This window comes from Hemitrygon akajei, chromosome 26 (genome assembly GCF_048418815.1).
Source record: "Hemitrygon akajei chromosome 26, sHemAka1.3, whole genome shotgun sequence".
Taxonomy (NCBI): domain Eukaryota; kingdom Metazoa; phylum Chordata; class Chondrichthyes; order Myliobatiformes; family Dasyatidae; genus Hemitrygon; species Hemitrygon akajei.
The window spans coordinates 43,148,706-43,169,455 of record NC_133149.1 but is presented as its reverse complement, the minus strand read 5'-3'; the positions used below and the strand labels follow the sequence as shown (position 1 = coordinate 43,169,455).

At 38.3% G+C, this 20,750-nt stretch overlaps 1 protein-coding gene and 1 pseudogene across 9 annotated transcripts in view; both read right to left on the bottom strand.

Annotated features, from left to right (window-relative positions):
- Positions 1 to 20,750, bottom strand: part of LOC140716930 (centrosomal protein of 164 kDa-like) — a 265,508-nt gene that overhangs the window by 203,505 nt on the left and 41,253 nt on the right. For 7 of the 9 annotated variants that reach the window (XR_012096388.1, XM_073030055.1, XM_073030054.1 and 4 more), the window contains 2 exons: positions 14,598 to 14,709; positions 6,125 to 6,326 (listed from right to left, as the gene is read on the bottom strand). Coding sequence is in view for 7 of the 9 variants with exons in the window: in XM_073030055.1 (XP_072886156.1) it covers positions 6,125 to 6,326; positions 14,598 to 14,709 (314 nt within the window). In the remaining 2 variants the exon portion in view is untranslated. Of the gene's footprint in view, positions 1 to 6,124; positions 6,331 to 14,597; positions 14,710 to 20,750 lie in introns of those variants that run through there. The other 2 variants (XM_073030061.1, XM_073030062.1) reach the window with 2 other exon arrangements.
- On the bottom strand, positions 2,053 to 5,885 carry LOC140716660 (uncharacterized; annotated as a pseudogene).

The following is a 20,750-nucleotide window of genomic DNA, read 5'->3' as shown; positions in this document are numbered from 1 at the left end:
AGTGAACATTAAACAAATTCTTTCAAAACTTATTTCAATAATTCAGAAATAATGTTTAAGATTGAAGTTTGAGTAATATACCATCTTAAATTGGCCCTCCAAGGACAGGTCTCCAAACAAAGCTCACTGGGAATGGAAATATTATTATATTTGTGTAAAGCATTGCACTGAGCTTGGAGTAAGGTACATTGCTTAAACAGATATTTGGTTTTCGGAGCACTTAACCTAGTCAATTGGTATCTAAAGGGTTCCATTCCTAATGAATAAAACCTCTTCATTTGGTTTGGAGTCAATATTCTTCTTTAAAAAAGCAAAATATAATATAAATTTTATTCAGCAATTAAAAATGTAGAGCTCATATCCTCAATGTTTATTGCACAATTTAAGTTGCAATGAAAATGAAATGCAAGGAAAGCTGAATTCTTTGTGTCAGGCTGCAATGAGAATACGATACTTAAAAAACTTCTACAAATGTACCATGGACAGCATTCTAACTGGCCGCATCACCGTCTGGTATGGTGGGGTGGGAGAGGGTCTGGAGCTACTGCACAGGATTGAAGTAAGCTGCAGTGAGTGGTAAACTTAAGTCAGCTCCATCATGGGCATTAGCCTTTGTAGCTTCTAGGGGATCTTCAAGGAATGGTGCCTCAGAAAGGCCACGTCCCTCATTAAGAACAACACCCCCCCCATCACCCAGGACATGTCCTCTTCTCATTGTTACTATCAGGAAGAGGTACAGAAGCTTGAAGGTAGGTAGGTTGGGGGGGGGGGTGTGTGTGTGTATATATCACACACACACACACACACACACACACACACTGTAATTCAGATTTTCTTTCTATATTTATGTGTTGCATTGTACTGCTGCCGCACAGTCAGAAAAATTCACAACATATGCTGGTAATATTAAATCTGATTCTTATTCTGATTTTATAAATTCAGCTCACAGAAAGCTCAAAATCTCCAAATTTCATGTTCTTTACAATGGTTCCTTAAATTAGGCTGTTTTGCTTTGATATATAGAACTGCCAAGTTAAATCACGGAAGACCTGACAAAATTCCATTTATAATCCAAATGCTTGCTAGCATGGAGGCAAAAAAGGAAATGCAATCACTGTTGGCAACACAACAGTGGTCACATTTCTTAGAGCCAACATATCCTGTAAGATTTATTATGCCAAAGATCAAAAAAAGGTCTACCAACCTAGTTTCCCAGCAGAACAGATATTCAAGGAAATCAATAAGATTGTTTAATACCAGATTTGCAGATTACTGGCATCCAAAATCTAGGGTAAATAAGAATGCTTATGGCTCTAATGTTGAGTAATCTTTATTAGACTGATCCTTTGCCAAATTACTGGGTTTAGTTTAAATTTAATGTGGAAATCCTATTGCTCAATTCCAGTTTTGTTTTAAAGTGTTAATTAGTCACCCAATGAGTTCGGGATTTGAAATAAAATATTGAGAAGTCAGTATGGAGCCCTAATATCACCAAGGACCAAAAAAAAACAGAGAAGATTAAGCAAAGTAGGAAGTAAAGATTAACTAACACAAATGTATTGAGTTAGGAACAATGTGCTCATTAGTGTCTGGAATCAGAACACACTTCAGGTAAATAAACACGCATAAAAAAGGTGTATTTCATTGAAAAATGAATTATTTCATCAAATGCCTGGGGAAGTTTCATGGTCTTGCATTCCTGTTTGTAGCTGCTTGCAATCCATGCACATAACTGTAAGGCTGATGCTACCAATGATAAGAATTAAAATTCCCACTTTTGCATTACTGAAACCTTAAGAAAAATCATGCTAATAACTTTTCAAAATACATGTGTTTCATTATGTCCAACTACATTAAATGGTGAAGAACTTCCATACACAGCATACATCTCTGCTGCCTTATATCCAGGAAAACCTTACTTTATAATTCAACATCTCAGAATCATGTTTATTATCACAGGCATATGTCATGCAATTTATTAACTTTGTAGCAGCTGTACAATGCAATACATGATAAATATATCAAAAAAACTGAATGGCAGTAATTATATGCATGTATATTAAATAGTTAAGTTAAAATAAGTAGTGGAAAAACAGAAATTTAAAGAAATAGTGAAGTAGTGTTCATGGGTTCAATATCTATTTACAAATCAGATGGCAGAAGGGAAGAAGTTGCTTCTAAATCACTGAGTGTGTGCCTTTAGGCTTCTGTACCTCCATTCTGATAGCAGGCATGTCCTGGATGGTGGAGGTCCTTAATGATGGATGCTGGCTTCCTGAGGCACTGCTCCTTGAAGATGTTTTGGATACTACTGAGGCTAGCACCCATGTTGGAGCTAACTAAATTTACAACTTTCTAAAACTTACTTCAATCTTGTGCAGTAGGCACTCCCCTCCTCCCATACATACCAGATGGTGATGCAACCAGTCAGAATGCTCTCCCGGTACATCTGTAGAAGTTTTTGAGTGTTTTAGGTGACAAACCAAATCTCCTCAAACTCCAAATGAAATATAGCCGCTGTCTTGCCTTCTTTATAGCTGCATCAATATATTGCGACCAGGTTAAGTCCTCAGATATTCATACCCAGGAAATTTAAATTGCCCACTCTCTCCACTTCTGATTCCTCTATGAGGACTGGTTTGTGTTCCCTCTTCTTACCCTTTCTGAAGTCCACAAATCAGCTATTTAGTCTTACTGACGTTGAGAAGAAGGTTGTTGTTGCGGCACCACTCAACTAACTGGTACATCGCACTCCGGTACGCCTTCTTGTCACCATCTGTACTCTATACTATTTTCAGTCAGGAACCATTTTACTTAGTTTGTTCTGCTTTTCTATTACCCATTTGTGTTGCTTCTCAGTTCTAAGATTCCATTTAGTGTTATTACACACCACTTGATCAGCATCCCTATCAGATTCTTCTTGCTCTGCTAATGCTTGGACAAAATGTTCAGGATGATGGCAAACTTGAGGGCTCTGGAAGGACCTCTCTTCAGATCCCAAGATCTTAATTGTTTCATATAGGTCATCCATTTGATCTCGGTACTCCTTGACCTATTCTAATAACTTCCTCTTTATAGTTTGTGGTAGTTAAAGGAATAGGAAGACACCCGTCATTGTAAATGTACGAATCAAACCAATCAGCTACATCTTCAGCTTGCTTCTTAGGTGCTTGCCTTTTCCTCATTTTCGTTACTTGCTCTGCACCTTTAGAAAATTCTGCTTTAAATTCTCCATTTGCTTTAACCTTTTTGAGTATTTCTTGGTAAAATCTCTGGTCCACTGAATAGAATGATTCCTTGCATTTCTTGCCAGATGGACTTTGCAACCAGTTGTTGTAAGCAGTGAGAAGATTTTGATTTAGTAAGGAACATGAAGAGGGTGAGCAATCAGTTCCTTTATCTAAATGGTTCAAGCTTTGATCAATATGAAAGTTATAAACATCTATGGTAGCTGATGAGACTTTATTTTCTGACTTTAAGTCTTCATTCTGTTCGAGAACATCACACACACCTTCCCTATCTTTCTTTGACTTCAAATAACTTACAGCATTAATCTGGTTAAGAGAGTTCACTATCCTTTACTTAGTAACCTTTTTGCTAACTATTTCACTGATATTTGTTTGGGAATTATTAAGATTGCCCACTATTCTCTTAATGTTGTCTTCTTTATCATAAGGTCATCCTGCAGTTAAAGTTTCAACAAAGTGGCTAAATGGTTTAAGAAAGACATTTATTGCTCCCACATTTTCAAATAGTTCCATGTTTTGTTCATTTTTCTATGGCTTTGGTATCTAGCGTGGCTCACATATTACCATATTAAATTTGCATTGATGAGTTTGCACCTTTGTCATAATTTTCTGCTTCTCAAAGGCAGCATGTGACATCATTTGATTAGAAGCACAAAGGCAAAATAAATTGTCTATATCACAAATTGGCACTTCTACAGACCCTTCACAGCACTCCTCTGGCAAATTTTCAGCAAGCTAGTTTTCTTCTATATTACTTTGTGGCATCTTATCAGTTGGCTGATTATTCTCAACTGAATTACCTTCCTGAAGATTTTCAATTGGACATTTCTTATTTTCTGTGTCATTGAATGCAATTACCTGCTCCTCAAGTGCAAATGAAATTCTTTTGTTGTCAGACAGTAGCAGCTCAGCAGTTTTAGATTCTATTGGTTTCCTTGGTTCTTTATTTGTCCTAAGCCCAGTCTATCCAAATTGGATTCAGATAAACTCCAGCATCTACCAACCTCAACAGCTATCCTGGCTTCTTCTAGCCTATGCTGATCACTAGCTCTAAATCTTTAACCACAAGATGGAGTTTTTCCTAGAATATTTTTCAATGACTGCTTTCTCTTTCCAGAGGTTGTAGATTACTCAGGAAATTGCCAGCTCTATGTTCACTGAATTGTATTGACTTCAAAGATGCCATCATATATTTGCTATCTTCATTCTGAGTACTATGTAAACACTCAAGACTTGTTAAGTGATGAAGTAGATCATAAGAGGAGCTAGCTATGCTACAATAAAGGGAGTATTCAGGTTTCTAGCTGGCTTCCTTAAACAAAAGATTTAAAAAAACTTGAAGACAATGTGAAATCTACCTAGGAGGCATTTAAAATATTTGGTGCATCTGGGATCAATACTACAATGTCCACACTATGGTCTTTTTCATGGAATTACTTTGTTGTAGTGAGGTGATTTGCCATATGCCTTGCCTCCCATATTGTTGCAGAACCTGAACCAACCATGCTTGCATATGCAATCCCAAAGAAAGTGGAAACCATTTTAAATAACAAAATAGCATTCAATGTTCCAATTTACTAAGTGCAGAAAAGATAGACACGTGTTTTGCATTTGAAAAGTACACAATTAAAGCACATAAATATAACAGAGAAACTGTGAAACAAAAAAAACTACCCATACCATTTTAATATCACTAATGTTAGAACCCTGCTCCCAAGAGATTTTTATTTTCCTATTCATAAATCATCGTTTCAGCTTTCTTTTCTGAATGCAAGTCTTCCATTTAAAAAATCTTGTTTTCAAACACTTACAATTCAACACTAGTTTAAATTTTAAGATAATATTTAACACATTATGTGCAAAGTAAATGCAACAAGGCACAACATGCCTTTTTTTCCCAATGCCAAGAGACATTTATCCCAAATGGTATGATAACATTTATATTTTGTAATATTTCTTCAATAAAACTAAAATCGGGATGAACTTACATGTTAACTAAATTTACAGTACTGTGCAAAAGATTTAGGCATATATACAGTATATAGCTAGGGTGCCTACTACGTTTGCACAGTACTGTATTCCTTGCAGAAATTAAACATTTTATTTAATCCTAAAATCCTTGTGAATACTGCTTGAACTGAAAACAGTGGTTCAAAGAGTTACAGTAAAGGCCAAAAAGGATTGCTATACTATGATACAAAGTAATTAATTTAAATAGTGTTGCTACACTTGAGATTGCAATTGAACAAGTCTTTGGTACATCAAAAGAACCTTAAGAACATCACACACAAAATGTTGGAGGAACTCAGCAGGCCAGGCAGGGAATAGATGCTGCCTGGCCTGCTGAGTTCCTCCAGCATTTTGTGTGTGTTGCTCGGATTTCCAGCATCTGCATATTTTCTCTTGTTTAAGAAAGAACATATTTGGTTCCTCAGTTACCTTGTTCAATAAGAAGCTAAGGCATAGCAACAAGATTCATGTACGGACGCAGGAACAGTATAAAAGAGTAGAGTATAATCTGCTCAGCTGGTTAATGTTGGTATTTACCCATCACATCAATCAATGCCAGATTACAACTGGCCTGTGTGCTCTTACCTAGCTGAAAGAAAGGATGAGGCAATACCAACCAGCAGCCATCCTATTCCAAAATAAGACTCAATGAGCCTGAATGGTGGATGACATAAGAACCTGGTAAATAACTTGCTCTTGTTCAATTTGAAATCTGTGTGCATTTATTCAAGAAGACAACCAGCAGAACTAAGCTGATATCCATAAAGAATTGGTGCCTCAGAGATGAAAAGTAAGCTTGAAAAAAATATCAAGACAAAAGATAGGATTCTAATAGCTTTGGATTTTGCTTCAAGAATTAAACTTACTGCAGATTTAAGTGCATCTTTCTCTTTTTTCCCTTTTTTCTCTTTCTTCTTTCTCTTTTCTTTCTTTTTGCTTCCACCTAGAGCGTGCTGCTTTTCACGTTCCATAGAAACCAGCTTTCTGTATTGCTCATCGCATGGATGGTCCCAGGTAGATTGGCCCGATACAAAATTAAAGTAATAGACATCACCCGTGACATCTTGACTACCTCGAGAAAAGTAAAACACTCCTTTAAAAATATACATTCCAAATCGTATCCCAAAGCTCAATATAAATCTCACTTCTGATCCTACACAACTGTAAAATGTACAGATAATCTCTGATAAAAAGAAGTACAAAAACAAAGTACTGTGAAAGTGATCGTTAATATTCCGGGTTGATGACCTTTCATCAGAAGTGATAAAAGATTATTTACTTCAGAAATTAACTTCGTTCCTCTCTTCACAGATCTTACCTGACCTGCTGAGTTTTTCCAACATTTTCTGTTTATTACTGACAAAGCTTGGTTTCAAAGCTTGTATTTGGAAGTCTGATTGTGTTCTGCATGCTTTGTAGAACATAACTCTATGGAACTTTGTAAAGGGTGTAGCACAATAGAGACTGATTTATTGGGAAAATATGGGAAAGCTGTGTTCAGAGTCTGAACCTGATGCTATATTGACAGTGGTTTCCAAAGGTTTTCAATATGTCAGCATATTATTGATCTGGGAAGTGAGGTGTTAACAATACACACTTGCTAAAAAAAAAGTGAAACTGATTATACTCTACTCGAATTTGGCAGTGTCCTATACAGTTGCTGTGCAGATCACGGATAAAACCTTCCCTATAGTGGGGGAGTCCAGGACCAGAGGGAATAGCCTCAGAATACAGGGATGTCCCTCAAGAATAGAGATGAAGAGGAATTTCTTTAGCTAGAGGATAGCTAATCTGTGAAATTCATTCCCACAGGTGACTGTGAAGGCCGAGTCATTTGGGTATATTTAAAGTGGAAATTGATAGGGTCCTGATTAATCAGGGTGTCAAAGATTACAGGCAACAGGCAGGAAAATGGGGTTGAAAGGGATAATAAATCAGCCATGATGGAATAGTGGAGCAGACTCAATGGATAGAATGCCCTAATTTTGGTCCCATGTCTTAAATCAGAAATGGTACAAGATAAATTTTTTCTACATAAATAAAATGAAACTGTGAAAGTAATGACACTGTTATAGATTACCCAGAGCAGTTTTGTCCTGAGAGGGTAAGAGAGAGGCATTTTTTCCTCACAATGATTTTACCCCTATTATTGGGCCAAAGTTAAAGTAAAAACCTTTGTACAAATTAGCTTTGAGAAGATGGAATTAGTGTTATGCCTTGAACTGCCGATTTACATTTCAAATTACATATATGACCCAGATAAAAATATTGCAGAAGGATAAACAGCAAAACATCACTGCAATTATTAAATCCAAATCACTTATTCTCCTACACAAATTACGTCTACATCATATATTTCTTTAAACAGTTGCAGTTAAAAGAAACAATCAAGAACACAAGAATCTAAAGTAAATTACTGTCTTACCAACAGAAAAAAAAACTTAGTAGAACACAGGAAGGACAAACTAAAAATAAAATATTACTGTGGTTTTGTTTCCTTAAAAAAGTTGACAAAACCATTCACATGACCAAGTGACCAGTCGCTTGAACATGTATACATGTCTAACGTAAAAGTCACTAAAAGCGTGTTTAATTTATTTATTGAGATATGCACAGAAAAGGCCCTTCCAGCACTTCGAGCTGTACCACCCAGCAATCCCCAATTTAATCCTAGCCTAATCATGGGTCAATTTATAATGACCAATTAACCTATCAACCGGTAGGTCTTTGGACTGTGGGAGGAAACTGGAGCACCTGGAGGAAACCCACACAGTCACGGGGAGAACATACAAACTCCTTATAGCCAGCAGTGGGAACTGAACCCAGGTCGGCTGTACTGTAAATTATTGTAAACCATTAGGCTACCCTGCTGTCCCATCTTTCATGAGATCTAACCAGTATAACACACCCAAAGTTTCTGAGGCAAACATACATGCCAAAAATGTATTCCCGATCAGCAAAACCAAATGCGTTGCACAGAATCAGCAGCACACTCTGGTCTGCCAATGAAATTCAGTTCTACTTGGAAGCTTTAGTATCATCAAACAGGAGTGAATTTCTAAGCAAAGCATTTAAGGAGTCTTCAGTGTGAGGAACAAGGAACTTGATCACCAATTTATTTTTTGTCCATTTGAGTGTGTTGCTGACAGGATCAATATTTAATATCCTTTAATTTTCCCCAATGACATGGTTTGAGCTGGCTTCTTGAACCACTGTGGTCCTTATGGAGAACAGGGAGCTGGGCAGAGTGTTCCTGAATTCATCGATTAATCCTGAGGATGGATGAACAAAGGAAATCTCTGTTTGTACAAGCCTGGAACTAATGGTTACTGTTTAAATTAGAGATGAGGCTTTTATTTTGCAGAGAGGGTAGAAGGCTGTGAATTTTTGGAACTCTATCTCAAAGAACAGAGGAAAGATCGTTTGAATATTTTAAGGCAGAATTAAAAACTCTTGATAACCAAGGAGCTGAAAGGTTTCCACGGGTAGACAGGAAAGCAAGAGTTGAGATTACAATCAAATCAGCCACATTTTCAGGTTCTAGGACAAAGATTTTATGCAGATGACCATATGATTGGTGACTGCAGCTGCTAAAAACTGGAGCAAAAAAAACTGCTTGAAGCCCAATGGTTAACATTTCAGGTTAGGACCCAGCATTAGAACCTAGAGAAGAGAAGTAGGATAGTCAATTATAAAGAGATGAGAGCAAGGGATGGAATGGGGGCTGATAGGTGAAAAATGGAATTGGGTAAGAGAGGAATGATGGGCAGATGTAGCCAGATAGGGAGGGGATAGAGAGTTTAAAAGACAGGCAGAAAAACATAGAAAATGGGAAACTTCTTAATAAAGGAAACAGATTGATTGGGAGCTCCAGATATTCAGACTGGAAGGTGATTGCATATAGGAAAGTGAATAAGCCTGAAAAGATTTTGACTTTCGGCTACAGTAGCCGAATATAAAAGCAATACAACTATTTGGAAGATGTGCAGAGGGAAACTAATCAATGTGCATTTGGAAGGAACAGCCTAAGACGACATGAGGATAAGTACAATGAAATAGGATTAGTGTAGATCACTAAAACTGAAAGGATAAGACTCAGCTGAATGCATTTGTTTATGCTTTTGGTGCTTTCCCTGGTTTTATTTTAATAAAATACAGTATAATTAGAGAAATGGATATCTACTTCTGCACTGAGTGGCCACTTTTTTTTGGTACACCCGTACACCGGCTTGTTAATGCAAATATCTAATCAGCTAATCACGTAGCAGCAACTCAATGTATAAAGCGTGCAGACATGCTCAAGAAGTTCAGCTGTTGTTCAGAATGTGGAAGAAATGTGATTGTTGGTGCCAGACAGGGTGGTTTGAGTATCTCAGAAACTACTGACTTCTGGGATTTTCACGCACAGCAGTCTCTAGAGTTTAAAGCGAATTATATGAAAAACAAATATATCCAGGGAGCAGCAGTTCTGTAAATAAACAAGCCTCGTTAATGAGAGAGGTCAGAAGAGAACGGCCAAACTGGTTCAAGCTGACAGGAAGGCGACAGTAACTCAAATAACCATGAATTACAACTGTGGTGTGCAAAAGAGCATGTCTGTATACACAACACATCAAATCTTGAAGTGCATGGGCTACCAGCAGCAGATCATGAACATATAATCAGTGACCACTTTATTGGGTACAGGAAGTTCCGAATAAAGTAGCCACTGAGTGTATATCCATGTTTTCTACCTTCTTTACATTTCTCTTTAACTCTCCTAGGCCTGTCCCATCTATACAGGTGGTCCCCGTACGTTGAACGTTCGCTTTACGACAGCTCGCTGTTACGAAAGACCTACATTAGTACCTGTTTTCACTAACCAAAGAGGATTTTCGCTTTTACAAGAAAAAGACGCCCACTTTATACGTGTGTTTACCCCGAGAAAGACTACCATGACTGTGAAGCCTTGTGCAGGCAGTTGTGTGCGCGTGCGTGTACATGAGTACACACATACGTGCGTAGGTGTGTATGTGCCGATTTTTTTTCTCCAAATCGATTTTGGCTCGCTGTCTTCCTGATTTTGATAAGTGAAACTACACTGGACATACAATATTTCTACTTTATATAGGCTGTATATTTATCATATCATTCCTGCTTTTACTGCATGTTAGTGTTATTTTAGGTTTTATGTGTTATTTGGTTTGATTTAGTAAGTTATTTTTTGGGTCTGGGAACGCTCAAAAATTTTCCCATATAAATTAATGATAATTGCTTCTTCACTTTACGACATTTCGGCTTACAAATGGTTTCACAGGAACGCTGTACCTTCGGATAGCAGGGGAAACCTGTATTTTCATCCTTAAATCTGTCTTCCCTACCAAATCTCTTGTCTATTTCATGATACTCTCAAAACTCACTCAACTGAACAATCTTTTGGTCATCTGCACCAATAACTCAAGATCAATATCAAATTGCTTTAAAAGTGTACCTCAGAAATATGGGGTGTTCTGCAAATGTTAAAGGAAGTGATTAAATACAAATTGTCTATAACCTGTTAGATGATGTCATTCAGAATATTTAGTTCTGGGAATATCATTTTAGGAAGGATCTAAAGGGCACCTTAATATGTACATAAAACAGGTATAATTCCCTCAGATTCATATAATGGAACTGGGGATTTAATGAAGGACCAGACAAATTCAAGTTAATTCCTGAAAAGAGAAGAGCTGTAATAATGAATGCAATTAGTATAAGTAATGGCTATTCCATCTATAGTTGCTAGATTCTAAGTAAAAACAAAATTCTAGAGTCAAAGATGAACGAGGCAAAGGTAAAAGAGGATATAAAACCTTCAGAGTTATAAGAATTGCTTCAAAGATCAACACAGACATAATAACACAAGGGATTTTGCAGACGCTGGAAATCTAGAGGAACACACACAGAATGCTAGAGGAACTCTGGTGAAGATAATGCCAGCATACAACGCTCCCTCGGGTCGACATCTATATAGTTCACGAAAATAACATTTTTTACTTTTTTTTTACTTCCTTTATGTCTGTTTTTCACCTTAAATGTGTTTCAAGGTCTGTTAGAGCCTGTGATTTATAGTTTGGCGATCAATTGAGTGATCCAGCTGTCTCTGAGAAGATTCTGGGAAGTGAGCACGTACTTGGACGGCCTCAATATGAAGAAACTTCGAGACAGGGCGCGAGCCAATGTTCGATTCCATTTTTCAATTAAAGCATCAAGGAAGATTGAGACTTCAAGGTGGATGTGGAAGGCCAGTGAGAGTTCATCACAGACTGCCTTCCTTCTGAACACTGCCGAGAAGGAGTCTGTGAGCAGCCAATCGCTGTGCGCCTTGCTGTGGCAGGTGGGTAGGTTTCTCTCCTCATGTGGTGTCCCTCTCTTTCGATGAATGTCGGTGATATTGGAGGATGGTATTGTGGTTCTGCACTGATGGATTGGACTATTGCATTTCTGCACTGTGGACTTTTTCAGACTTATGGTTGTTATATCACCCATTCCTTTTCTGTTTTGTTGTGCAAGGGGAGGGTGTTTGAGTGTTGATGTTCTGTTGTGTTCTGTCAGTTTTTTTGTGCAGGGGAAGGGTTGTTTTTAGGGGTTGATGTTCGTTTTCCATTTTGTGTGGGGGGGGTTGAGGGTTGCTGTTCTTTTTTGTGCAGGGGTGGGGTGGACGATGTTTCTCTCTGAACGACTTGCATGTCTTTCTTTGTTTCGTGGCTATCTGGAGAAGACAAATTTCAGAGTTGTAAATGGACACATGCATTGATAATAAATGAACCCTTGAAACTTTGAACTCAGAAGATTAGGTAGCATCTATGGAAAGGATGAAACAGCCAGCATTTCCAGCCAAAACCCTTCTTCAGGACTAGCTGCTACAAAGATAATAACTACTGAAAAGGGGGAAAAAGTGGTACATATTTCTGCAGTGAAAGGTATTGCTTGATAGTAAGATGAACTCCACATAAAGAAAAATGGAGAGACCAAAAGCTGAAATGTGTAACTCTGTTTGCACTTGCTTCTGAGTACCAGTTGTCCATTGGGAGTGTCTTGATCTGAACATTGAAAAAAAATGCTGAGAGCCAGCACAACAAAGAGAAGCACCATGACTATAGTTCTTAAGATTGACTGGTCAACCAGTTTGTTGCTGTTCCCTGACAAAGGATGATAGAGAATTGCATCTTTAATGATAATTCATTAAAAATTTAGTTTAATTGAAAATACAACTTTGCAAAGTTAATTCACAAATGAAATTTAAATTATAGATCAAACTTTAATGGATTGTCACTGAAGATCAATTCATTATTATAAAACTACCACATTCTACATAAAATATTCTTTAAGTAGAATATGACCTTATTAAAACTGTTTTTATGTAGACTCCACTCAACTTTGAAACGGTGCAGTTATGATTAAACAAACACTGCCTTCTCTGCACAGAATCCCATAATTAAGTAATAAATGTTGGTAGCCCAAATTGTTCAAAAGAATAAATTGCTCCTGTGTGCTGCCTGGCATTTAATCATCACGCAGCAGCTGTTTATATTTTTCTGCCAAGCGAACCCAGGGCCACCAGAATTTGGTTCACCTTTTTTTTTTCCAGGTAATATGCATTTTTTAAATTAACTTGTTAAAATATAGACATTATAAAATAGGTCCATAGAACTTTGTTTTTTCTTCAGTCAAATACAAAGTGCATTCACACCCAATTTGGAAACACTGTCAAATTCTTACTGTTGCACCATTTTCACTTGGTTGCCTCTCCTTTCCCTGCAGCTCTCCCTTTTTATTTTCAATGGAGCTGTCTTTGTGCAATTTTGCAAGTTGCAAACTTTAGTTAGGATCCAATAAAAAAAGTATAAAAATAATTGGAGATCCACAATAGTTACTTTAAAGCATGAAACAAAATTCAAGTTGTGATTTCAGCACAGTTCACTGCATCCAATAATTTTTAATAGAACAGCAAAGTTAATGTTGGATGAACAAGATAAATTTTTAAATCACAATGATTCAAAAATTCATCTGGAATACTGTTTAATTAAGCTAGGACACTCTTTGGTGTTCAGAGACAAGGCACTGAGTATATGAGTTGGGACATTATGCTGCAGTCGTACAAGTCATTGGTGAGGCCACATTTGAAATATTGTGTAGAGTTTTGGTTATTCCACTATAGAAAATATGTGGGTAAGCTGAAAATGGTGCAGAAAAGATTTGTGAGGATTTTGCCAGGAGTAGAGGGTCTAAGTTATAAGGAGAAGTTGGCCAGGTTAGGTCTTTATTCCTTGAAAAATGAGGGCCAAATCCATGGGGTGAGAGGATTTAGGGTGAGAGGAGAAAGATTTAAAAGGGGCCCGAGGAAAAACTTTTTCATGCAGTTTATGCAACAGGTTACCAGAGTAAGTGGAAATAAAGGAAGAATAAGCTATGGCAGACTAAAATAATGGTTTCACAAGAGTGAATAAGGGTAGTGCTTGTACAGTAACAGGTGTGAGACCCTTGGATCTGGTGTGCTATTCAATCAGAACATGGCTGGTATGTTCTTCAATTCAATTAACTTGCCGTTGTATCTTTGCAACTAAAACCTATTGATCTCCACCTTGTAAATTCCAATTGACTCAACAACCTGTAAGCGGTTAGGTGGCGGCTGAATAGAGGGATCTACATTTCCGCAATCTTACGATCTGGAACATTTCTTGTAATCACTATTGATGGGCTAGCTACATCTTCATCCCAGATGGTTTGAATGCACTGATCCTTATATGCTCCTTCGCTATTTTAACACCTCAAACTCAACCTCCTTAATCTTGACAGGGATACAAATCAAACTTCACAACCTATTCTCAGTAATATTCAAGTGATCTACACAGGGTAAAGGAGCAACATGATAGCGGAATGGTTAACATAACGCTATTACAATACCAGCTACCCGGGTTCAATTTCACTGCTGCCCTGTCAGGAGTTTGTATATTGCTCCTGCAAGTATATCGGTTTCCTCCAGTTTCTTCCCACAGTCTAAAGACATACAGATGTGTAGGTTAATTGGTCACATCAGCAGTGTGGGCTTGTTGGGCTGAATGGGTAAGTTAATGTTCTACATTTATAATAATAATAATAATAATAATAACGATGATGAAGTAGTGGCCTATAAATGAAGATTGATCTTAAGACTGGGTCATACCAAGGAAAGCAACTGCAGATGCTGGAATACTTGCTTGCACAGCTCTAATGCCTTCCTATAAGTTAGCAAGGACTAATAAAGCAAAAGTATTCAAACTTCATATGAATCATTACTGAAATTATATTGCAAACAGTAAAAATCTACTGCCACCTTACCAAGGTTTCCACTCCTGGGGTAAAGGTGCCACAATGCCCTCCCTGGCTAACCACATTAATTCCGGTTCATTGTCAGGGTCAATTCCTATCTCCCGGGCATATTCTTGGATTTCTGGAAAAGAAAAGAAAGTTACATATAAAGGGTTGCATTCTTTGTGCATAAAGAGAGGCACAATGCTAGTTACTGCAATATCATTAAATTCTGATGAGATACAATGGTAATTAGGTATCCAAAGTGACCCAGAATAATGTCCAGAATTAACGCACTGGTCTCCAACTAACCCATGACAATAGGAATAGTGTAGGTATTTGATGCAAGCAGGATGTCCTTTTTTTCATTATTTATTCATCTGAAGCAATAAGCTAATTACACTGAAGTTTTTATTTGCAGCAAGGGCCAGACTGAATCATTTCTGAGGTCCAATTGCACAACATAAATGTTCATGGAGCCCAATGGCACAAGAGTGACTTTGTTCATGTTTTCAGCATTTATGTGAGGAAAACTGGGCACTGAACCAGTGCAAGCTCAGCAGTTCCATTTACACTTCACTGGAGAGTAACACCTCCAAAAGGGGAAGTAGTTTATATTTTGATTTCAATTAAGCTACATATATTTAATTGCTTTTCTGTAATTTCTCTGGTTTTAACGTTTTAGGCTTTTATTGTCACTTGCTTTGAAAAATACAAGACCACAGACTATTAGTCATAGGAGCAGAATTTGGCCATTCAGCTCATCGAGTCTGCTTCATTTGATCATGACTGATTTATTTTCCCTATGAACTCTATTCTCCTGCCTTCTCCCCACTAACCTTTGATGCCCTTTCTAATTAAGTACCTATCAACCTCCATTTTCAAAAATACCCAATGACCTGGCCTCTACAGCCATGTCAATTCACTACCCTCTGATTAAAGAAATTTCTTCATCTCTGTTCTAAAGAGATGTCCTTCTATTTGTGGCCTAGACTCTCCCACTATTGGAAACATTCAACGCCTGTCCAGACTATCTGGGTCTTTCAATATTAGGTAGGTTTCTTGTAGATTTCAATTTGAGAATATCTTACATATTATTTTCAGTATTTATGAATGTTAGAAACATTTGTAGATACTCAAAGTCTGGGATGTAGCTTAACCAGCTGAGTAAGGAAAACAAGTCTGGGTTATCAATTTTAATGCCCATAGCTCACATCTGACATCTGTTACAATGACTCAGGTGTCAGCAGTTACCATTGAAATAGGGTGCTTTAAAAATATCAATGAAATCACTAGTGGAAGTTGTTTCTTGAACTATCATGACATTGAGCACTTTAGTTTCATCTAGAGACAATCCTTCTGTTACAATGAGACAAACCCAAAGCCAGAAAACGGTTTGTGTCAACTACTTGAGTAAAATTAACAGAATAGTTAATTAACAAGTTGGCTGAAGATATCAGAGTCCAAAGAAAAATACACTTGATCAATAAATACCTGAATTATATAATTGTGAAGTCAGGACTGTCCCATCTCTTTGGAAAATGGAGAAGGTGGAGGAATTCTCACCAACAATGAACTTGGGTAGAGATGGACTTTCAATGTATACTGAGGCTGGCCAGAAGAACCATCCAGAATGTTGGACGTGACTTGCAGGTTGGATATTGTTTATTATTGCTTTATGTTCAAAATGTATTTCCAACTAAAACTAAAGAGTCCAAGTGGAACTTTAGTCTTCAGATGTGGCCTGATATCCTCCAACTGAAAATGGAAGTTCTACCCCATTATTTTGTTCCACTGAAAAACTTTAAAAAGTAGATGTTTTCACTCAACAATGAGAATCAATGAATCACATACGATTCTCACTGAGAACTGTAGGAAAACCTATAGTTTCCAAAGAAAGCAAAATGGCACACACTCTCCACTCAATGCTCCAACAACCATCATGAGTCAGCCCTATCTGCCTCAGTGAGATCAATCTATTGACAACTACGTTACTGTTTACATCTTTCTTGTTCAGAAGAAAACTCAAAACCCCTTCCCTGTTGCTTAGAATCACTGTTTTACAGTGTGAAACAAAATATTACTCACTTGTGTGAAACCAGAAACAAAATAATGAAACAAACAAACTAACCAAATTACTTTTACTAATATGGCAAAATAATGGTTTCATTTGTTTGTGTCATAGAGTACTTGTAGCGTTCTCGCTCGGGTGTAACGGAACCCGAGTTAAACGCCGAGGTAAACCGTAGTCAATGAAAACAAGGTCGCAGTAAGATTAACCATTTACTGTTCACTCTTCCACATTAACGTATGGTGAAAACTGTTGATAAAACAATACAAGATTGGTACAGTGTTTGTTTCCTTCTAGATATCACATTTACATCGTGAATACTTGCAAAGGTAAAACTACAACAACTACATTACATTAAAGTGCAGCATACAGTCAGAATCTATCTACGCCATTGACTGCTTTAAATACACTTCAACACAAACTATCCCAACTCTTTAACTAACGAAAACATAAACCTTATCGACCGTCGTTACTTTTAACAGAATCGGCGTTAACATTTTAATTCAACATATCGATTATCTCATGACTTACAGCATTGCTTTCACTATGTTTCTGGTGCGTAGAAGACAACCTTACTTGCGCTGGACTGGCACATGTGTGGCCCCCACCTTCCCGTCTTTCCCAAACCGGTATTTTCCCACAGGACGCGGTGAAACCGGATGTGACGTCATCGCATGCCGCGATATATTACAGACAACGAATTTACTTAAACAATCCTAACTTTAACTAAAAAATGCTAACACACGAATTACTAAGCGAAAATATTATAAACTAAATAACTGCCATAAAGGCAGCACAGTACTACAATGTAGAAGCAGGGCTGTCATATCCCTCCAAACACTTCTCATCCATGTACCTATCCAAACTTCTCTTAAATGTTACATCTGAACCTGTATCTACCACTCCTGCTGGCAGCTCATTCCAAACTTGCACCATTCTCTGAGTGAAGAAATTTCCCCTCAGATTCCCCTTAAATATTTTACCTTTCATTTTAAGTCTATGAGATCTAGTTCTAGTCTCACTCAACCTGAGGAAGAAAAAGCGTGCATGCATTCATCCTATGTCCCTCATAATTTAGTATACCTCTACAAGATTTCCCCTCATTGATGTACAAAAACATTCTCAAAACTTTTGTTTATGATACTCTTACCCTTCTTCCATTGGTTAGTCTGAATAAATTAAAAGCAGTATAATTTTAAAAAATGCTGCAAGTAAGTATGTTATAATGAGTAGAACATCTAGGTGGTGTCACTGGCAAATCTATTTTGCTGTTTTTCTAAAATTTACAAACCAGATTTTTTAATGGTTGATTTAATGGTCAAGGAGAAAAGGCCCAGTTCACTCAAACTATTCTCATAAGGCATGCTCCCCAATCCGGCCAACATCCTTGTAAATCTCCTCTGCACCCTTTCTATGGCTTCCACATCCTTCCTGTAGTGAGGTGACCAGAACTGAGCATAGTACTCCAAGTGTAATGGTCGATTTAATGGTCGAGTTTGGATTTGCATCATCAATTAATCTCATTCAGCATAAGGATCAAAACCCTGACCCCAGGCAAAAGGAATTGAAATCTGTAAAATATCTAAAAGAAGCATCAAACTTGCCAACTATGGTACCATAAAATAAAACAAAACTTTATTGTCATTGGTCAAGACAATGAAATTGTGGTGCTACTCCAGTCCATGCAAAACAGATATTTACAATGCACGCGATACCGCTTAATTTTTAAAAATTCCCACATTTACATGCAACAGGTGACTTCAATAGGCCATAACACTCAAAAGGCCATTGGCAAGCTGAGGTGCAGCATTATTGTTTAGCTGCACAACAGCAGTCGAGAAGAAGCTGTTTTTCAGTTGTACACAAACATCTTAACCAAGTATCTCCTACCAGTTGGCAGGGGATTGAACAAACAGTATCTAGGATAGGATGTGTCTTTAATGATCTTACGAACATGCCATAGCATTGAGAGTTGTAGATTGTCTCCAGGTCTGGCAGTTGAGTCCCAGTGAAATGCTGAGCCATCCTAATAACCCACTGGAGTACTTTGTAGTCTGTCTTGCTGCAGCTAGAGTACCACACTGTCATTCCCTATGTCAGTATGCTCTATATCATACATTGATAAAAGTTGCACAGCAATTTTGGGGGCAGATTAGCTCTCCGTAAGCACCTCAGGTAGTATAGTTGTTGTTGTTGTCGTCCCTTCCCTACTATCAAGATTGTGCTGACAGACCAAGAGAACTTGGTGATGTTCACCCTCAAAAACATGAAACTGGAGACCCTTTCCATTACTTCACCATTTATGAATAGTGGGATTTATTCGGGAGCTCTTGCCTTCCTAAAGTCAATATAGTTTTAATGGTAAGACTCTTGGCAGTGTGGAGGATCAGAGGGATCTTGGGGTCCGAGTCCATAGGGCACTCAAAGCTGCTGCGCAGGTTGACTCTGTAGTTAAGAAAGCATATGGTGCATTGGCCTTCATCAATCGTGGGATTGAGTTTAGGAGCCGAGAGGTAATGTTACAGCTATATAGGACCCTGGTCAGACCCCACTTGGAGTACTGTGCTCAGTTCTGGTCACCTCACCACAGGAAGGACGTGGAAACCATAGAAAGGGTGCAGAGGAGATTTACAAGGATGTTGGCTGGATTGGGGAGCATGCCTTATGAGAATAGGTTGAGTGAACTGGGACTTTTCTCCTTGAAGCGACAGAGAATGAGAGGTGACCTGATAGAGGTGTACAAGATAATGAGAGGTATTAATTGTGTGGATAGTCAGAGGCTTTTTCCCAGGGCTGGAATGACGAGCACGAGAGAGCACAGTTTTAAGGTGCTTGGAAGTAGGTACAGAGGAGATGTCAGGGGTAAGTAGTATTTTTTTTTAAAAACGCAGAGAGTGGTGAGTGCATGGAATGGGCTGCCGGCAACGGTGGTGGAGGCGGATACAATAGGGTCTTTTAAGAGACTTTTGGATAAGTACATGGAGCTTAGCAAAATAGAGGGCTATGGGTAACCCAAGGCAATTTCTAAGGTAAGGACATGTTCAGCACAGCTTTGTGGGCTGAAGGGCCTGTATTGTGCTGTAGGTTTTCTATGTAATAAATAGCATATACAACAGGACAGTCAACATAACACAGGAATACAATTGTACCAGTGTGAATTAATCAGTCTGATGGCTTGGTTGAAGAAGCTGTCCTGGAGCCTGCTGCTCCTGGCTTTTATGCTGAGGTACTGTTTCCCAGATGAAACAGTGTGTGGTTGTAGTGACTCAGGTTCCCAATGATCCTTTGGGCCCTTTTTACACACCTGTCTTTGTAAATGTCCTGAATAGTGGGAAGTTCACATCCACAGATGCGCTGGGCTGTCCGCACCACTCTCTGCGATTGAGGGAAGTACAGTTCCCATACCAGGCAGTGATGCAGCCAGTCAATTGTGCCCCTGTAGAAAGTGCTTCGGATTTGGGGGCCCATACCAAACTTTTTCAACCGTCTGAGGTGAATGAAGTGCTGTTGTGCTGTTTTCACCACAGAGCTGGTATGTACAGACCACGCGAGATCCTCGATGATGTGTATGCCAAGGAATTTAAACTTGTTCACTCTCTCAACCCCAGATCCATTGATGTCAATAGGGGTTAGCCTGTCTCCATTCCTCCTGTAATCCACAACCAGCTCCTTTATTTTTGCGGCATCGAGGGAGAGGTTGTTTTCTTGACACCACGGTGTCAGGGTGATGACTTCTTCTCTGTAGGCTGCCTCACTATTATTTGAGATTAGTCCAATCAATGTAGAATCATCAGCAAATTTAATTAGCAGATTGGAACTGTGTGTGGCGACATAGTCATGGGTATACAGAGAGTAAAGGAGGGGGCTTAGGACAAAACACTGAGGGGCACCTGTGTTGAGGGGCAGAGGTGAGGAAGCCCACTCTTACCACCTGTCAGTGATCTGAAAGGAAGTCCAGGATCCAGCTACACAAGGCAGGGTGAAGGCTGAGGTCTCCGAGCTTCTTGTCGAGCCTGGAGGGAATTATGGTGTTGAATGCTGAACTATAGTCCAAGAACAGCACATAGGCCAAAGCCAGCATAGTTTCCTGAAAGGAAAATCCTGCCTGACTA